We start from the raw sequence: 15,599 nt of genomic DNA, 5'->3' as shown, positions 1-15,599 counted from the left end.
AAGTAATGATTATGATTTTTTTTTTTAACCCTTCCTATTTCTATAGGAAATTGTGTCGCTGGTTCCTCAGCTGCGTCATATCATAACTGTAGATGGCAAGCCAACAACTTGGTCTGAGTTTCCCAAAGGTGTCATTGTTCACACTATGGCAGCAGTGCAGGCTTTGGGAGCAAAGTCAAACTCAGGTATGCTGTACTCATTTCTCTTTAATTGTGTTACTTTTAGTCATACTAGAAACTCTGTTAGTATTATATACTCATGAATCTTCCCTTTGTGCATTGCTTCTGATTTTATGGTGATTTGGAGAAAAAGACATTTTTTTGAAATTAGTTTGGATTTAAAATTAACTTTAAAAAATTGAATTCTTTTTTATATTTTTTCTTTTCTGATTACTTGTGGATAGTCAGCATAAACTGTATCATGAAATTTGTGTTCATAATGCTTAGATACAAATGTGTATACACAAAAGTAGTGAACATTATTTGTGGCATGGATTATTTGCTCTACATAGTTTTGCCCATCAAAGCTTGTGAAAGAGAGAAATGTGACATCCTCAAATGGATGCTTTTTTCCATCAGTTTAATATATATATAGTGGCCACATGTTACTTGAACTCTATATCAGTAGAGTGATAAGTTAACACTTCTGAAGTTGGGGAACTTAATAATTATTTATAATGCTGATTCTTTTTTTTTTTTTTTTTAATAGCCTTTTATTTACAGGATATATACATGGGTAACTTTACAGTATAATGCTGATTCTTTTGGGAAATCTCTTGAATTAGGAAAAAAAAATATTTTATATATGCATTTTAACATGTTTGGAATAGGTGTCTACCAGCATACACCAAGTCTTTGTATTGCTTTCTATCACAGGGCTACAATGGTAACCTGATTAAAAAAAAAAAAACAAGCCCAGTAAAATGAAGCCGGTAGCTTTGGGACAGAGAAGTTCCTGAACCATATTTGAAAATGCATATATATATTTGTATACAACTGGTAGTTAGCTATGCATCATTTAAAAGGAATGATCTTTTCTAAATATGTGAATTAAATGTTAGCTTGAGCTAAGCGCACTTAGGCAGTTTTTCTGCTATTGTCTTCTGCTTATTTCATGGAAGGATTGTGTTTTTTTTTTTTTTTTTAAGTTTGTACAATATTTACAATATGTAAGAACTACATAATTAAATTAAAACCCTAGTGATAAGTACAATTTAATATGACTTAGTGGTTAACATAATCTCATCTTTTTTCCCCCCCATCATAAGTAAATTTTCAGCTTTGATTTCTTGATGTTGCAGTTGAAATGCAGACCTCTTCTCATTTCATACATACTCTTCCTTTCTTCCCTCTTTATTTTTAATTTAATTTAGTTTCCCTCCAGTTACATTTAATCATTTCATATTCCTTACAGTGGATTTTGAAAGAAAATTTTGATAGCCTTTTTTTGGATCATTGTGAGGCTTCCTGAGGCTTCTGTCTTTTCTGATCAGCTGTTGGATGCTCTCTCAGCCATTTCCTTTCCCTTAAGTTCTTACTTTTTACTAATTCTAATGTTCATTTCTTTTTACCTTCAACCCAGTCTTCATTTATTTTCAGTATGGGCCAACTGGGTACCTTGATTGTGCTCTGAATATTTTTGGTAGAGTTTTAATTGTAGAGACTATAGATCTGCACAGTCAGTATCTCTAATGACCTTCAAGAAGAAAACTCAGCTATTTGATTGTAATGGGCTTTTGTAAGAATAAGTTATAAGAAATTTCTTATGAGGTAGAAGTGAAATTTAACTGATAGCTTCTTTCTCAATAGAGAATTATTAAGTAAAATACTTCAGACTCTAGGAATAAGAGAGATGTGTCTAAATGTATACACATTTGCAATTCTTAGCTTGCAGATATTTTGTTCATTTTGGTGAACAATTTTGGAAGTTTTGAGATTATGCCTTATGTTTAGGTGTTGGGTTTTTTGAGGTAATAGCATTAAGGGCAGTTGGAAGAGTTGATGGTTTTGGAAAATCTAAAAGGCTTCTGAACATATCCTATAAAAATGTATATAGTGCAACTGTTCTAATATAGAATATTGTATATACATTATAGTTCTTAATGTCATGCTAGAAAATGGTATATATCATTGTAGAGAGTTGGCTCTTAACAGGTTACTAAAATGTTTCTTTGACCATATTCAGAAACATTAGATTCTATATATAAAGTTTTTTTTAATTGAAGCAGGGAGGTGATGTGGTAGATACAGTGTGCTGTACCTGGTATCAAGGAGACTAGAGTTCATATGTGGCCTCTTAAGATACTTAGTAGCTGTATGATCCTGCTACTTTTTTCTGCCTTAGTTTCCTTTTTTTTTTTTTTTTTTTTTTTATTTAATAGCCTTTTATTTACAGGTTATATGTATGGGTAACTTTACAACATTGACAATTGCCAAACCTCTTGTTCCAATTTCTCCCCTCCTTCCCCCCACTCCCTCCCCCAGATGGCAGGATAACCAGTAGATGTTAAATATATTAAAATATAAATTAGATACACAATAAGTATACATGACCAAACCATTATTTTGCTGTACAAAAAGAATTGGACTCTGAGATATTGTACAATTAGCCTGTGAAATAAATCCAAAATGCAGGTGGGCAAAAATAGAGGGATTGGGAATTCAATGTAATGGTTTTTAGTCATCTCCCAGAGTTCTTTCGCTGGGCGTAGCTGGTTCAGTTCATTACTGCTCCATTGGAAATGATTTGGTTCATCTCATTGTTGAGGATGGCCAGGTCCATCAGAACTGGTCATCATATAGTATTGTTGTTGAAGTATATAATGATCTCTTGGCCCTGCTCGTTTCACTCAGCATCAGTTCGTGTAAGTCTCTCCAGGCCTTTCTGAAATCATTGCCTTAGTTTCCTTATCTGTAATATGGAGATAATAATAGCATCTATCTTTTAGGATTAGTGAGGATTGGGATATACTTTATTTCTGTTACTCACTAGCTGTGTTTAAGCAAAAATTTAAACAAAGTCTGCCCTAGTTCTTCCACCCATATTGCTTCTTCAGAGGGAAGTTAAAATGCTATTGTTGAGCATTACTTGAAAAAAGAAATCGAAGATTTGTGATTAGATGTAAAACTTATATTATGTTTCATTATAATTTCATTGTAAGTCAATTACTGGTAGTAATTAGGTAATTGCATATTTTAATTGAATAAGTCAATTTCTCTCAGGCTTAAAAAACAATTGATTTTAGATTTTTCTATGTGAATGAAGTTTTGCTTCCTAAAATTAAATATGAGTGTGGGATTTTGGGGAAACATTTATCAAAAGTTGAGTCATTGAACAAACATTTATTAAATACTTACTGTGATAAATACTGATGATATAAAGAAAGTCAAAAATAGTTACTATACTCAGGGTGTTCACATTCAAATGAGGAAATAGAGGGAAGTGAATAATAAGCATTTATATAGTACTTATGTGCCTGGGCACTGTGCTAGTTAAATGCTTTACTGAGGTTATGTCATTTGATCTTCACAAAATCCCAATTTGTACTTGCTGTTATTTTGCAGTTTAACTAAATGACTTGCTCAGAATAAACACAAATTTCTATGGTCAAATTTGATCTCAAGTCCTTCTAAGGCAGGCCCAACCTTGTACCCACTGTACCACCTCCCAGCAACCTACTAGGGGAGAAAGTACTCAGACAGCCATGACATAAAAGATATATGTGGGATAATAAATTAGAGTGACCCAAGAATTCATTATAGTACTAAATAAAAAGTATCAAAAGAATTAAATTTTTCATCACCTTTTATATAATATGATAGAGCTCAGTTTCTTAGATATTTGTTTTCTTCCACATATTTTTTAAATGCAGTAAATACACCTGAAAACAGGCCTACACCCTCAGATATTGCTGTAATCATGTATACAAGTGGATCTACAGGACTTCCAAAAGGAGTTATGATCTCTCATTCTAATATTATTGCTGGTATAACTGGGATGGCTGAAAGGATTCCAGGACTGGGGTAAGTCCTAACAATTGGTAGAAAGCTGGTTCATTTTATATTTGAGTTTGTTTCTTCAAAGTTTAAGATCTATTTGGAAAACAATATAGTGATGAAACATTAGACCTTATATTTTTACTACCTTATATCAGAAATCATTACCTGAATATGTTTATATAAATTATATAATTAAGATTTAAAAAAAAATTTAAATTAAATTATAATGAAAACATTTTTCTTCTTTGGTATTTTTCTTTAAAGAGCTAACTTGTAAACTCTTAAGTGAACAAAATTTGTTCACTTAAGAGATTATCTCTTATTAAGTGAACAAAATTTGTTCACTTAAGATATCCAAGTAAGAGGAACAATCTCATATTAATGAAATCTGATGCACCTGTCATATGAACGCAGATCTTTTATATAGTTTTTAGAATCTCCAATTCACTTTTTCTTTTTCAATGCCAGTAAACTACTTGTCTGAATTCTTATTTTCCTTTTTAGAGAAGAAGATGTTTATATTGGATATTTGCCTCTTGCCCATGTATTAGAATTAAGTGCTGAGCTTGTTTGTCTTTCTCATGGATGCCGAATTGGCTATTCATCACCACAGACTTTAGCAGATCAGGTATTTCTTAATTAAATCCAAATTATAGAAGACAGGGTGTTAATTTTATGTTAACATATCTTTGAGAGTAAGAATAATAATTTGTTTTCAACTGTTCATTTTGAATTTTCTTTAGAATGGGGTATAAAAAAATGCATACCTATTTGTGACATGTTTGTTGAGGTTTTAAGTTCTTAAATGTAGAACACATTTTTTAAAAATTAAAAAAATTTTTATTTTTAGTCAACAAAAATTAAAAGAGGAAGCAAAGGAGATACATCTATGTTGAAACCAACCTTAATGGCAGCTGTTCCGGTAAGAATTCTGTGCATATTTTTTTCCTCCTTTTATCTTTTTTGTTTTTCCTCTTATGTACTTAATAATATATATCCCCATTATGCACTGTTTATTGTATATTTTACAGAATTGTCAATAAGTCAATTTATATTTCACTTTTATTAGTAGTCTGTCTACATTATCTGCTACCTCTTTATCCAGATTGAGTCCTCCTTTTGCCATTAGTTCCTCTACTTAATAATTCATTTGCTGATAATTATGTTTGATTTTTCCAAAATTTTAGCTAATAGCTTAGCAGGAGAAGACTTAAGCTCAATAGCAAGGATGGGGGAACCTTTTTTTTTTTTTTTTTTTTTTGCCAAGGATTATTTGTATATTATTTATAGTAGGCCATGCAAAATGATCAAATAAAACAACTCAAGTGGAAGGATGAGGAGAAGGAAGGTCATTATTGCCTGTGATTGTTTTGGCAGGACCACGCCAAATAGGTTCCCACCCCTGCTCTGTTGCATCACAATAAAATCATTAATTTTAATTTTTCTAGTAGGAAAGTTATTAGCCAAATGACAGGAAGGGAAAAGGAAGGAATACTTTTGTTCATCTGTTCTTTGACATTTTGATATTCTGCCATTCTTAAGGGAAGATAAAAATTATCAGTCAGAAAGTCAGAATGATAAAAGTCCAGCATTGGATAGTCAGGGCAAAGGATAGAGATGAGAGGAAGTTATTTGTAAAAAAATCACTAAAAATCCTATTTGGTTAAACTGTCAAACTGAGTTTGACAGGGAAGGGGAACGATAATAAGGCTAATAAGATAGGTTTAAGGCTATGGTACTCTAAGCCAGATAGACAAGTTATCCTAGAGGTAATAGGATCTGATTAGAAATTGTTGAGGAGGGGAATGATGTGGTTTTGCTGGTAATAGACTTTACACAGTGGGGATAATGTGAAAAAGATATATTGGAACCACATTGTAGAAAGCTGAAAATTCCAAGATCTTGGTACTTCTGGTTTTTGTCCAGTAATTCTAGTAATCTCTTAATATTACATATAAACATTATTAACAGTATTATGAATGTTACTGTATTAATATTCTGGTATTAAATATATTCCTTTTTTTTATCAACTAGGAAATCATGGATCGAATCTACAAAAATGTCATGAATAAAGTGAATGAGATGAGCAGTTTTCAACGCAACCTTTTTATTTTGGCCTATAACTACAAAATGGAACAGCTTTCAAAAGGCTATTGCACCCCACTTTGTGACAGGTAGCTTACTATCTATACTTTTCAGTGAACATGAATTAAGTGTTTCTTTTAAAAAGTCATTAAAGCCATATCACCTTTAGGTTTAACTGATTTTACATGTACAGTAAAATTTGACAGCAGGTTTTCTTTAGTGTTTTAAAAGTTCTGTTAATTGTGTTTCTCATATTTTGTAACAAGCTTAGTTTCTAGCAGTTGCAGCTGTAATTCCTGATGCTTTTACATTTATTCTAACAAGCATAAATAAAAAAAAAAAAATTCAGATATTTCTCTTCAGTGGAAAGCAACAATTGATGGAAAATTGTTTCTAAAATATTCTAAAATATTTACTATACAGCTTTTATGGATGTATGCTATAATTTGTTGTTGTTTTTTTGAAGCAATTGGGATTAAGTGTCTTACCCAGGCTTATACAGCTAGGAAGTGTTAGAACTCTGGTCCTCTTGACTCCAGGGCTGATGCTTTATCGGTTTTGCCTTTTTAGCTGTCTTGATTTATGCTGTAATTTGTAAGCACAGTAGCAGCTCTGCACAAATATCCCTTCTCCTCTGTTCCTTTTGAACTCCCTTCTTCCTTCATAGCTCAGATCATATACCAATCCAGTCCTTCCCAGCAGCCTGCTCCTCTTGGACCCATATTACCTTATGCTAATTTGTACAGAATTGGTATGTGAGTCTCTCTGTACATTAGTCTCCCCCTTTAAAATGTGAACTTCTTGAGGAAGGAATGATATTAGGAGAAATGTCGTTTTTGTCTTTGACTACTGCACCTGACATAGTGCTCAGCACACACTTCCTGATGGTTTGGTTTCCAAAATAGGAAATATTTTAAAATGATTTTGATATCTTTGATTTTTTTAAGAATTAGAGGGAAGTCCAAACATGTGATTAGTGTGAAAAAATAATACCTAAAAGATTTGTATCCGTACTTGAGAAGCATTTTTTTGTTTAAAGACAATTAGACTATCTAATATAAAATATCTTTATATCATTTGAACAGTAATAACTTAGCTCTGAAGGGGAGCTGATCTGCACTCTAGAACTAGGTGCTTTAAAACAAGGTCACCATCTCTGTCCATCTCATTTTTTTATTATCTGAGATTTAGGGTTTTGGAATACATGATTGTGAGTGTGGAAGGAGCAAGAAGCAGGGGACAGTGCCTGTTAAGGCTAAAATTCTGACTCTGGTTTTTAGGTTTATTTTCCGGAAAGTACGAAGCCTCTTAGGTGGAAATATCCGGGTCCTGCTATGTGGAGGTGCTCCACTTTCTGCAACAACTCAGCGATTTATGAATATCTGTTTTTGCTGTCCTGTTGGTCAGGGCTATGGACTCACTGAATCAGCTGGGGCTGGAACAATCACTGAAGGTCAGTGTTACCCTGAAATATAATATCCATTCATTTGATATGTTTAGATTTTTCCCAAATGTTTTTCACAAACATGAAGCAATTTTAGGACCAAATGAGGAAAAGGACAAGTAACTCTAGATATACTACCAATATAAATTTAAAACACTTATGCAGAAACTTGAGTTTTTGTTACCCACCAATGTATTGAAATGAACTTAAAAATAGTTTTTTAAAATGCTGACATTTTGAAATGATTTTTAAAACAAATCTTGACTGTAAAATTAATTTTTTATTCTCAATATATTTAAATTACTTTGTCAGAGAAAAAATAAAACCCAATTTGCCACATTGTGATTTAGGTGCCTATATTAAGCTACTTTGCAGACTATATACATGAACAAAACAGATATGAAGCTCCCAAAGAATATAGGAATTCAAAAATACAGGATTCAAAATATAATTGATTTTTTTTTTTTAAAGACTCAATTAAGGTGAATTTTGTGTTAATTGAGAACTTTAATGAAATGAATTATTAAAAATTTTTGAACTTGTCTTTTTTAAACTTCATAAAAATAATTAAAAAATTAATTTCCTTTTACTCTTTTAATTTATTTATTTTTATCTTGGCAATGCTTTGTAAATATGATTGACAACCTGTCCAATAATTTGAATTCCTGTCACTTTGAAGGAAATACATAAAATGAAATGCATAACAAAGTATATGATTCTAGATAGATCATTAACTTGACTATAGACAAATGTGTTTTTAAAACAGATGCGTATAAACATTTACCTGTGTTTTGAAAAGACATAACAGGTAATGAATTACATATGCTTATATACATAGTAATAGTAATAGTACTCTCTCCCCCTAACTAATATTTATGTACTGCTTCCTACACACCAGGCAGGCACTGTGCTGACCACTTCACAGTTATTTGGTCTTTACAGCATGCTGGCAGGCATTTTACAGATGATGAAAAGATAGGTTAAATGGCTTAACTATGGTCAACACAACTAGTGTCTAAAGTTGAATTTGAACTCTGATTTTCTTGATTCCATGTCTTGGACTTCGCACTATGGCGCCATATAGATGCTGTGTTTGTGTGTGTAAACACCCTCCCCTCCACCCCTCCCAACACACACACACACACACACAGTCATATACAAGTTTCTGAGACTGAAGTTGCAATTATCATGCTGTGTTTATAAGGGGGAGTTTTGTCTTTCAGAAATCACAGGTCTAGTTCCTATCCTACCTCTAGACATATACGTTTATACCATACTGTTCTGAATAGAGGCCACTACAAAAAAATGTACCATATCCTTAAAATGACTGCTTTTTTCTTTCTTCCCAAGAACTTAGTTACTTAATACAAAATTTGAACTGAACTTATGGTCTTTATTCAGAGAAAAAGAGGCTCAATGTTCTTTTAAGCATTAATACTTTAAAATTAGTTTTTAAAATTTCCTTTGGAGCCTGTAATTTTAAGTATTGAAAGCTTGAAATTGCACCAGGACTTTAGGGACACTCTAAAATAGAAAGAAAGACCATTTATATCCTATGCTAGAAGTTACATTGTTTAATTACTTTGGACATAGAGTCTGCAAGTGTTGCCAGCAAATTTTTAATATTTCTGAAATATAATCCAGTGATGTAAGATTAGTAAATTTATTACCACTTCATATAAACAATTTCCAAATAGATCAGGGGGAAAATAAGTGGCCATGTGAAATGATGTTAGTTTATAACATACTTTAAAAAGTTGTATGTAGGGAATCCTTATTTTTTTGATGATATAGAAAATTATATACAGTTTTTCCTTTTCTCAAATTTATTTTTTTCTCTTTTTAATCTAGTTTGGGACTATAATACTGGTAGAGTTGGAGCACCATTAGTTTGCTGTGAAATCAAATTAAAGAACTGGGAAGAAGGTAACAAATTTTGTACACTGTACATTAGTATGTGATTGGACTTGCCAATTTACATTTAGTTTTCTTATTTTTAAGAAATGGAAAAAAGTTGTACTTTTTCTTTACAGCAATGATATTTTGTCAAGATATAATATTCTTAGTTAATTTTATTGTTTTAAAAAAATTTTATTTAATAAAATTTAAAAAAAAAATTGATTATAAATAGCATAACTATAATTATACCAAAATAAGTTAGAAATTTATTAAAATAATAGGTAAAACATTGATGTCTTTATTATTCTGTCAGTAAAAACATTGGTTGAATTTTTAGAATATTGGTATATGATGTAAGGATATATTTTTTATTAGTTCATTATATGGACAGAAAATTATTGATCCCATGAGTGCATACTTGTAAATATCTAGTTTTTGCTGCTCAAATATAAATTGAAAAAACAATTAACATTTAGTTCTATTAAAAAATAAAAATCTTACCTGATCTGGTAGAAGTCATTTCTTAGTTCATATTTTAGTAAATATTCTAAAGCTTTTCAGTTGCTATGTTAATAAAATAAATTTCTCTGTTAAAAACATCATGAAAACACGATGCATATATAATTTATTGAAATATGTGTTGAACTGAATTGTTTAGTCAGATTATTAAAATATTTAATACTCATTATTCTCAGAGTTTACTAGTTACAAGCAAAGAACATTTTAAAAAGCAAATTTTTAAACAGTTGATTCATTTATCCTGCCATTTAAAAATGAAGTTTCTCATAGGAGGCAGAATTTAAACCTTCACCTTAGTACAGAGGGATTTAGGATTTTAGGTTTTATATAATGTTTTCCTCCTAGCAATTCAATGATGATAGGCCACCTGATGATCCTTGGACCATGAAGCTCAAAGAAAATATAAAATGATCTGTAATCTTGATAGTGACCCTAAATTTCTGCTGTGATGAGATCAGTGAGAGAAAAGTAGATCAGAGGATGCTATCACACAGACTGTCTTTAAATGTTGAGTGCTGGTGATAGACATGTAAGAACCTAGTTTCTTGACTGTTAAATGCAATGAAGTATATAAATCTTTTTTTTTTTTTTTTTTTGGAGGTTTTCAAGTTTACTTTTTTAAATTATAGCATTTTATTTTAAAAATATATGCAAAGAGTTTTCTTTTTCTTTTTTTTTTTTTTAATTTAATAGCCTTTTATTTACAGGATATATACATGGGTAACTTTACAGCATTAACAATTGCCAAACCTCTTGTTCCAATTTTTCACCTCTTACCCTCCCCACCCCCTCCCCTAGATGGCAGGATGACCAGTGGATGTTAAATATATTAAAATATAAATTAGATACACAATAAGTATACCTGACCAAAACATTATTTTGCTGTAGAAAAAGAATCAGACTCTGAAATATTGTACAATTAGCTTGTGAAGGAAATCAAAAATGCAGGTGTGCATAAATATAGGGATTGGGAATTCAATGTAATGGTTTTTAGTCATCTCCCAGAGTTCTTTTTCTGGGCATAGCTAGTTGAGTTCATTACTGCTCCATTAGAAATGATTTGGTTGATCTCGTTGCTGAGGATGACCTGGTCCATCAGAACTGGTCATCATATAGTATTGTTGTTGAAGTATATAATGATCTCCTGGTCCTGCTCATTTCACTCAGCATCAGTTCACGTAAGTCTCTCCAGGCCTTTCTGAAATTATCCTGTTGGTCATTTCTTACAGAACAGTAATATTCCATAATTTTCATATACCACAATTTATTCAACCATTCTCCAACTGATGGATATGCAAAGAGTTTTCAACATTCACTCTTGCAAAACCTTGTGTTCCAAATTTTTCTCTGTTCCTTCTATCCACTCCTTCCCCTAAGCAGCCAATAATCCAATGTAGGTTAGCCATCTACAATTGTTCTGAATATAATTCCACAATTACATGTTGTGCAAGAAAAATCAAATTGAAAAGAAAAAATAAATTGGAGAAAAAAAGCAGGTAAACAACAAAAAAAGGTGAAAATATTATGTTGTGATCCATATTAACTTCCCACAGTCCTCTTCCTGGATGTAGATGGCTCTCTCCAACCCAAGTCTACTGAAATTGGCTTGAAGAATAATATAATTATATTAAGATATGACTTACCATGATGGGAATTGGAAAATAAAAATAATTTGCAATTGAACAGAAGGGTAGATCTTACGTTTTTCTTAGGCAAAAGGAGTTGGAGTTGTACATCTATGATAACAAAAAGTAATTTGTTGAACCAATTGGTTATCCCACCCATGCAATATTCCTGATAAGCATTTACAAAGAGGCTACCAAAAAATGATTGCAAGCTATATGCTTCAACCTCTTATTGAATGCAAGGAGGTAGAAAAAATTCCATGTCAATATAATATTTTAATACTTGATGAATTCAATCTTCAGACTGAGTGTAAAGCAGGAGAATGAAAACTTGGAAAAATGGTTTAGCAGTAATAAAAAGACATGCTTGTGTATTTTACAGAGCTCATGTGCTCGTTTATCATTAATACTTCAAGAAGAATGTTAAAAACTGAAGATGTACAACAAATGACATCATAAAAAATTAAATTTATTACTTTCTATTGGGAAACAAGTGGTTATAGATAAGAATAATTTCCAGGTCCTTTGTTTACAGTTGAATTCATATTAAGCTCTTATTGGTGCAAAGCACTGCTGACCTGGAGATACATACAAATAAAACATTCTTTGCTCTCAAGTAACTCATTCTAATTAGGGGAATATACATTAGGAGGGTTGAACTGAAGGAAAAGCAGATGAAAAAGTGCTTGGACATTCACTTTGCCCATGGCAAGAAAATTAATAGAAAAGACTTTGAACCAAAGATAAGGTGGAAAAAAAAATAGGACTTGGCAACTGAAGCAACTCCATTCTGACATGGATTTTGCTTCTAAAAGCAAATTGATGTCAAACAGTATTGTAGGAGATAATCTGTTTTCACATAATAATTCTTTTAACTGTCACCATTTCCTTAGAAAGTTTATTTTTAAAAAACCAATTCACCCTTTGAAAATCAAGCTTAGTCAATACCTGATTTTTCACACTCTAAGGATAGAGATGGCAGCTAAGAGCTATCCTGCTTTAGATTTTCAACATGTTTATGTAAGTTTGTAAAAGATTATTAGTACTAGCATCATTTCATGAAAAGTAAGAAACAATTCAAGGAAAAACGATGCTCTATTTTAAAAGATTTATTTAAGTAAGGAAAAATAAGAATATCTCAGTCTCCCATTGAAGCTTAAAAAAACAAAACAAAAAAAAATCAACCTTTTTAATGTAGTCAAGTAAAGTTATGATCATGTCCAGAAAATATGCCTTGAGTCCACCAAGTAACTGTGGATAATATATTTGATCAACACAGGCCTTCTTTTGCTTTTGTCCCAAGTAGATAGTGCGCTGGCCAAACCCATTCATGTACACTCTCACCGCCTTGAGACTGGTGATGACCCCCTTGATGCTTATATGAGCAATAGAAACAAAATATGAGAAATAGAAACAAACATCGAGACCTGGTTAGCCAATGACAGGTAAGATTCCTCAAGGACTAGCCGACCTAAGCCAGGAAGAGATGTTTCTGTACATCCTTCCTATGACGGGTAAGGCTTTTCCCCATAGGAACAACCTAAGCCAGGCACAGGTCAAGAAATGAGAAATTCTACATTTGATTTTTTTTTTTTTAAATATAAATGAAAAAAGGGGGACCTGTTGGGAGCCAGCACTAATCTACAGCCACATAAGGCCAACCTTGAATAGGTTGAATCTCCTAATCGCATCATACCAAAGACTTCCTGAATAGGAATCTCCTAATCACATCCTAACTTTGAATAGGCAGATATCTTGGCATCCCCTAATCACATCATAGAGCTTCCTGCCACCAGAAACATCTGAGCAGCTCATCCTTGGCGGGATACCAACCCTTTGTCATGGACCCCCACCCTGTACTGTGTTTGTACAACCCTGCCTTCTTTTCTACTGCTATATATATATCTGTACTATTGCACCCATTAAAATGAGGCTTGATCAGAAAAAAAAAAAAAACAAAAAAAAAACACAGTACCTTTAAAAGAAAGATCCTTCAAGAACTTTCAGGCATAAACTCGAATCTGTTTTGTTATAAAAACAGATTTATCTGAATTTTTGTTTTTTTAACAAAATATTTTTCATATTAGTAACAATGGAGTTTCTTACTTGGACTTTAACATAACAGATAATGGTAAAAAACAAACAAGGATGGGAAGACTGAACAATTTTTATAATGGAAGAGATTGAACTAAAAATATTTACAGCCCTGAAAGCATTCGAGATATAAAAATAATATTTGATGCATGCATAGAAACCAATTTTGAGGTATGAGAATGAAACAGGCTTTCATGAAATCTAGACTAAACCACATCTTAAGTGTAGGATTCTAGTGTTGTTTTTTTTTTTTTTTTTTTAATAGCATTTGATTTGGTTTTAGAAATTAACTTCTGACAGGATGTTATGTTAAACAGTAATGTTTAACATTCATATATTAAAATCTTAAATTATTCTTTGGAAAAGATTATGAAAGGCATCAAATAGAGGTGAATACTTTCTAAAGGTATTTGCCACTGTCAGATTCAGACTAGGAGTGATTTTTCTACAGATGGTGAGGGTGCTTCAGTACTCCTTTTTTTTTTGCAGATGACTTAGTATTGATTTCATTAAGTTCAGAACATTGTACTGTAAATTGGACCTATAGCTGAATAGGAATAGAGTTGATGATATTATTTTTGGGTAAATTGTATAGCATTTTTCATGATATTGAGATTTTTTCTGAAATACAGGCCCATATTTTGAACAATGATGTTCTTCAGGTGATTCTGTATGGTTTCTCGAATTAATACTTTCCAAATAATTAAAATTGCTAATCACAAAAGGAACAGTGAACATATGGCATAATGACATACCATATTGCCAATACATGATTTCACAAGTGAAACGGCACAAAAGGATGCATCAGCGAGAAGTGTATGCTTGTACAAGGAGGTAGCTTGGAGCAGAGGATCGACATTGGACAGTCCACACCCACCATTATAGCCATATATTGTTAAAAAGCTCCCACATATTGGGGGGGACTTGGACTCCTGGTGGAGAATTTGTGGTAGCAAATGAACAATAAACACTTAGAATGAAAAGGTGGTAGTGACCTGTAATCCACATCACTAAAGAGTACCCAAAATGAAATTACGGATCCACCAGAAGTATGTTCTATGTAATGAAGATGAGAAGTCAATTGGAATAATTTTTAAAAATTCAAAATTTTTTTTGTCTTTTTTTTTTTAATTCAAATGTTTAAAGAAAAGTATAACTTTAATAAAAAGTTTTACTTCCTTTTTTACTCCTTCCCTCAATCCATAGGCTGTCATTTAAGGGGTGGTGGCAGCATCTTCCTTCTTCTGTTTGACTCTTCTCATTTTTACTTCATGAGGCAAGCTGATGGTTCTGGAGACATGGAACATTGCTTTGCTGCTACTATGTCCTTAGGTTATCTGGGCTTGACCATTTGTCCTGTGTTGATGCCTTTTGGACTTCTGAACTATTGCCATCTACTTTTTTGCTGCACCCTTAGGACTTCAGGGTCTTTGTCTTTGTGACAGAAATTTTCTTATGTTGTATGTTTGTGTGTATGCTCCCCTCCTAAATAAAGTATGAATTCATTAATAGCAAAGGCTGTCTAATTTTTCCTCTTTTTATCCCCAATGTTAGCAGAATATTTGGCACATAGTTGTTAATAAAATGCTTTTTCATTAATTTATTCTATGTAGATATTTGCTTAATCAGAATGCTTTAATTCTCAGAATAATTTAATCCTCATAACCTTTTGTGCTCTGAAAGTATTTCCTTAGCACTATTAAATGTAATTTATATCAGCTATTAATGCAGTTTATATTTTGTATGTTATACAATTTACAAACATCATCTTGTATGTGTGGTAAAAAGTAAAGATAGAAATGGCAAAATATATATGCTTTATATTATTTATGAGAGCAATAATTACTAAACAATGATGGAGTTAGTTAAAAGAAAGAATATGACATGTCTCATTTTTAATAATTTTGTAAAACATTAACATGTTCTTTTTTGTTT

General features: G+C 31.9%; 1 protein-coding gene across 4 annotated transcripts in view; it reads left to right on the top strand.

Moving 5' to 3' along the window:
* Positions 1-15,599, top strand: part of ACSL3 (acyl-CoA synthetase long chain family member 3) — a 68,004-nt gene that overhangs the window by 41,452 nt on the left and 10,953 nt on the right. For all 4 annotated transcript variants that reach the window (XM_012546589.3, XM_031957965.1, XM_031957966.1 and 1 more), the window contains 7 exons: positions 47-185; positions 3,872-4,022; positions 4,503-4,626; positions 4,849-4,920; positions 6,033-6,172; positions 7,364-7,536; positions 9,379-9,453. In XM_012546589.3, coding sequence (XP_012402043.1) covers positions 47-185; positions 3,872-4,022; positions 4,503-4,626; positions 4,849-4,920; positions 6,033-6,172; positions 7,364-7,536; positions 9,379-9,453 — 874 coding nt within the window. The remainder of the gene's footprint in view (positions 1-46; positions 186-3,871; positions 4,023-4,502; positions 4,627-4,848; positions 4,921-6,032; positions 6,173-7,363; positions 7,537-9,378; positions 9,454-15,599) is intronic.

The sequence above is a fragment of the Sarcophilus harrisii genome, chromosome 3, assembly GCF_902635505.1.
Source record: "Sarcophilus harrisii chromosome 3, mSarHar1.11, whole genome shotgun sequence".
NCBI lineage: Eukaryota > Metazoa > Chordata > Mammalia > Dasyuromorphia > Dasyuridae > Sarcophilus > Sarcophilus harrisii.
This window is presented reverse-complemented; position numbering and strand designations above follow the sequence as displayed.